General features: G+C 40.2%; 1 protein-coding gene across 8 annotated transcripts in view; it reads left to right on the top strand.

Annotated features, from left to right (window-relative positions):
• Positions 1-3,578, top strand: part of SPOCK3 (SPARC (osteonectin), cwcv and kazal like domains proteoglycan 3) — an 83,448-nt gene extending 79,870 nt beyond the window's left edge. For 6 of the 8 annotated variants that reach the window (XM_070048253.1, XM_070048254.1, XM_070048252.1 and 3 more), the window contains 3 exons: positions 143-331; positions 1,518-1,670; positions 3,421-3,578. In XM_070048253.1, the coding sequence (XP_069904354.1) occupies positions 143-331; positions 1,518-1,545 (217 nt within the window). In that variant the 3' untranslated portion in view covers positions 1,546-1,670; positions 3,421-3,578. The remainder of the gene's footprint in view (positions 1-142; positions 332-1,517; positions 1,671-3,420) is intronic. The other 2 variants (XM_070048251.1, XM_070048249.1) reach the window with 1 other exon arrangement.
• Positions 3,579-5,147: the final 1,569 nt, after the last annotated feature.

Raw genomic sequence — 5,147 nt, 5'->3', positions numbered from 1 at the left:
GTAATTTCCTCCTAAATTTCCTTTTATTACCACATGAGTCCTAATTATTTGGAATTAGATTCATATGAAGTACCATTTGTTTCTCAGGTATGTTTTATGAGATATGAATTTTCTTCTGTAAACATTGCTTTGTCTCCTTTAGACTGGCAGAGGACAGTGCAGCAGCCAACACACAAAACTACAATTTGCACATGGCTAAAGTCCGTGGTTATCTTACAGCATCCTGGGCACTTGACATCCGTGAAGTGGGAATTGGGTCTCTGCAGCAGGTGCTGCTTCTTGCATTTCCTGTTCATTTCTGTAGAGAGATGGAGGAGCTCCTTTGCTTGAGGTGAGTTCACCTGGAGAGTCATCATGGCTAGAAAGGCTAGTGAGTCTGTCATTTATTTATCTAGGTAGGATACTTTTAACATAATTGCTTTTAGTCTATAGCATTGGATTTTGAACTTAACTATTCATATACGCGTGGTATACTAGATGGCCCATTTAATCAATTGTTCAGACACATTTTTACCTATAAAGGATGATTGCAGATGCTTTCCTAGATTGACATGTATCGTTATGATACTCATACTTCATTTAAATGTATGAAATTCCCAATATATTGTGTAAACTTCTGAAGGTCTCAGTCACCCTGGGTGGAGAATGCTCATGCTTCTATGAACATTATACTGTTGAGCATCATTCTAGACATACTTTGCTATGAAATCAGAGCATTCCTCTTAGTTACTTCGGGAGTCTTTGAATAACTCCGAAGATACTTTCAGTTGATTAGATAAGTGTTAATTTACATCCCCCTTCCTCTCCTAACAACAGTTTTAAAGTATGCATTATTTTGAAATAAAAAATGTTATTTGGGTTTTGCTTAACAAATGTTGGATTGCAGTGCTATTATACACCTTTAGTCTTTATGTATTTAAACACCATGCTTAATACATTGCCTTCATCAATAGTGTCATAAGGTGTATTCTTTCTGTTATCACCTATTTTTTCCAAGGTCACTTTAAAATAAATTTTAGAATGTCTATTCTAATCTCTATTCTAAATCTTATCCATTTGATAATATTTTACTATAATTTTTTTTATATTTTATTTTTTCAATTTTTTTTTAACAGGCAGAGTGGACAGTGAGAGGGAGAGAGAGAGAGAGAGAGAAGGGTTTTCCTTTACTGTTGGTTCACCCTCCAGTGGCTGCTGCGGCCGCTGCACTGCGCTGATCCGAAGCCAGGAGCCAGGTGCTTCTCCTGGTCTCCCATGCGGGTGCAGGGCCCAAGCACCCGGGCCATCCTCCACTGCCTTCCTGGGCCACAGCAGAGAGCTGGCCTGGAAGAGGAGCAACCGGGACAGAATCCAGCGCCCAGACTGGGACTAGAACCTGGTGTGCCGGCGCCGCAGGCGGAGGATTAGCCTTTTGAGCCACAGCGCCGGCCAATATTTTACTATATTAATGTCTTAATAATAGATGTTGTCCTAAGGTCTTCATGTATGTAACTCATTTAATCTTCACCTTTATTAAGCAAATGCACATCCATTCATCAAAAATGACTTATTGAGCATCTGTGAGTGTGCAGAATACTGTGTGCCAAGTGCCAGGACGAATTCAGCAAGGTCCTGGCCTCTCTGGAACTTGAGATCTGAAAAGAGGAAAATACGTGACTGAGGATCATGCAGTAAGCAAACTGGTTCATTTAATTATGCATCTTTTTCTGTTTGTAATTATGCAAGATTGTGGTTTAACCGTAATTATAGCCAAATAATTATGGTATTAACCAAGATTACGGTTCTAATCCAATTGTGTGCTTTTCAAGAATAGAGGGGAATCTCTTGCATTCCTTCATCTCATAGTGCTAAACAAATAGATATCAATATGTAATGATGGTTACAGGAATGCTTTTATGAAACACCATAACCTGAGAGTTGTTGGAATTACCTAGTGGGATTTCAGGGGGCTAGAACAGATCACCCAACAAATGGAGTTTGCTGATAAGGGAATTACTCATACACAAATGGAAGTAGCGTTGATTAGGAGCAGTCAGACATCTAGGTTTCCAAATAGCCTCAGTGAGCTCTGTTAAGACTGAAACATTCAGTTGAACTCTAGGGCTGTTCAGTACCTCTAACACTTGAAACGTGGATTCAGAAGGAAAGCAGGCATGGTGTTTTAGTAAAACATGGAGATAAAAATTCTGGTAGTCTTTTTATGAAATATGTTAAAAAATTCTTCTAGAAAGCAGAGACTGCCTGAAACATTATATGTCAATTTGGTAAACAATGGCAATAATGAGATCTTCCCCAAAACACTCCATGACACTTTAAATGTCAGTCTTTCCTGTCTATATTTGGCAAAGCAATGATCTTATTATTACTACATATCTGATTAATTATAGTAGTGCATCTAGAAGTGAAGTCCAGAAAGTAATGCCCTAGAATGAAATGTTGGTCTCAGTAGTAGGAGATGGCAACCAGTCTGTTGTTTCCAGCTCCTTCTGTAGCACCGGTTTTGCTTTAGCTGAGCCATTCACCTTTAAAACAGCCCAAACTGGGTTCAGAAAGGTAGCAAAAGGAATGACAGGAAAGGCTGAAAACCTGAGAGCAAGGGCAGCTTCTGGGTTCTCATTGCAAATGTGTGGACCCTGAAAATCGTTATGAAGTAAGGGAGCTATTGACGTTAGTGAGCTTGATCATTTCAGGAAAAGTGGCAATGAAAGCTCTGTATGCCTTTTCACATCATGAGGTGTTTCACTAGGCATTCTGTGAAATGACATTTTTAAAGGTTGACATGCATTTTGTTCATTCCCTGTCAGCTAGCATCTTTAGCACAAATTCTTAGAGCTTTATATCATCTATGTGTTGCTGTACACTCTTGTGGGGTTTTCAATGTCCTATTTTATTTATTTAGTTGAAATTTAGAATGACTAAGGACAGAGGGAGAGAGAGGGATGGAGAGAGAGAGAGAGAGAGAGAGAGAGAGAGAGAGAGAGATATGTATACCTCAAAACCAGTGGTTCACTACCCAAATATCTACAATAGACAGCACTGGACCAAGTCAGATCAAGATCCTAGAACTACGGCAGGGCTTCCCACGTAAGTAGCTAGGGGCCCAAGTCCTTGGACCATAGTCCATTGCTTTTCTAGGTTCTCTAGTAAGGGGCTAGATAGAAGGGCAGCTGGATCTCAAATCAGCATTCCAATATGGAGTGTGGCATCACAAGTGGTGGTGGACTAATCCACTGCAACATCAAGCAAACTTGTCTCAACCTCCTGTGCTGGGAGGCTTCCCTTATGTAGAAGACATTTAAACCAAACGCTGAGGAGTCACGGCTGACATCCACACATTGCTCTACACAGAAAATGCAGCATTCTAAGAGTGTGGTGGGCCGCTGGTCTGGATTAGCTATCACTCAGTTTTTCTTATCATAGGTAGAGGAATGAACACCTGTTGCAGTTGAGCCCATCAACATCAGAAGTTGAGACTTAAACCACACCTGAACTTTGAGTGAGATGCTTTTCCTAGTGTTGTCAATCTGAGAAGCCAGCCTCTATGGGAAAGCTTAAGCAGAGTATACTCACCCATGAAATTTGGATTTTGCTACATTCAAACAGAGAATATCAACAGTAAGTATTTTTTGTTCTGTCTGTTTACTTTTTGAAAGTCCGAGTGATGCACATATGCATACATATACACATATATGCACACACGGAGGGGATAGAGAAAGAGAGGTAGGTAGATAGGTAGATAGATAGAGATATCAAAAATCTGTTCCCTCCTCCAAATGCCTGCAACAGCTAGGTCTGGGCCAGGCTGAAAAAAAGGATCATGGATCTACCCCCAGGTCTCCCACATGGGTAGCAATGAGCCCAAGAGCTTGGGGCATGATCCATCAGTCTCACAGGTACGTTTGCAGGGAGCTGGATTGGAAGCAGAGCAGCTGGGACTTGTACCACCATTTTGACTTGGGCATCACAAATGGTGGCTTAACCCACTGTGACACCAGGCTGACTCAATGAGTGTTTTGTTTCTCATGCAAATTTGTAGATAGCTAGAGTGGGTCTCTTTCACAGTTCTCATTCTGCCATTGGAGGGCTAGTGGCTACCCTGGACTCTTAAGATTAACTCAGAATCATTCACACTACCTTTCGCCAACGTTTCCATATTTGCCATGTCTCATGGCCAAGCCAGAGAGTACAGTTGTCTCTCTGGTCCTTGAGGATCGGTTGCACTCACCTGTGGATAATAAATTCCAAAGATACTCACATTCCTTATGTATAATGGTATATTACTTCCATTTCATCTGGTCATATATTCCTGCATACTCTAGACCAACTCTGGATGACATTATAATATCTAGTACAGTGTAAATCGTTAACTATTTTGGGGGGAGGACTGACAAGAAAAAGAATCTTTACATGTTGTTATCTTTCACTTTACTTGGGTAGGCCGAAACTTTACCTTGTAGCCTGAAACTGTCAGAGACAATATTGTGTGAGTGAATGACCATGGGTAACGTTAAGTATTTGACCTGTTTTTGACCCAGTAGTTGTCATTTGCCAGCCTTGTAACAGATCACAATTTACTCTTGGGCACCACTATTGAAGACTCCCCCAGCTCAGAGAGTTGTTGATTTCTTTCAAGTTTAAGCTCTCTTGAAAAATATCATGATTTGTTTTCATCCATACCATCTCACGTTGGAGATTTCTCCAAATTTATGTCAATTCCATATTTTTCTAAACCACAGCTTGCCATTTCTTTGAGGTATTATCTGGGAGAATTTTGATCTGAAAACTTGGGCAGGAAGGTTTTTAAAAATGTAGTTTTGCTTAGAGTGTATAAAAAGGCTCATAGTAGAACAAGGGTTCCACACCTGTCTTGTTAATCATTTTCTCACTATATAAACATACGTGCTGAACGGAAGCTGCCTTTATAATTAGAATGCAGTGAAGCTTCTTCTGATCATTATCACGACCCTGTTTTAAAATATAGGCTCAGAGACCATTAGCATCATAGGGTACATATTCCCACAGAGACATTTTTCCCTTCTGCTTCCATTTGCAATTTCATTTCAATTGTAGTGTTTAATATTTTCCCCATGTCTTGTATGTGAAAGAACAGAATGGTGGTAGAATGCTACGCTGTAACGCCTAAATTC

The sequence above is a fragment of the Oryctolagus cuniculus genome, chromosome 8, assembly GCF_964237555.1.
Source record: "Oryctolagus cuniculus chromosome 8, mOryCun1.1, whole genome shotgun sequence".
NCBI classification, from domain to species: domain Eukaryota; kingdom Metazoa; phylum Chordata; class Mammalia; order Lagomorpha; family Leporidae; genus Oryctolagus; species Oryctolagus cuniculus.
This window is presented reverse-complemented; position numbering and strand designations above follow the sequence as displayed.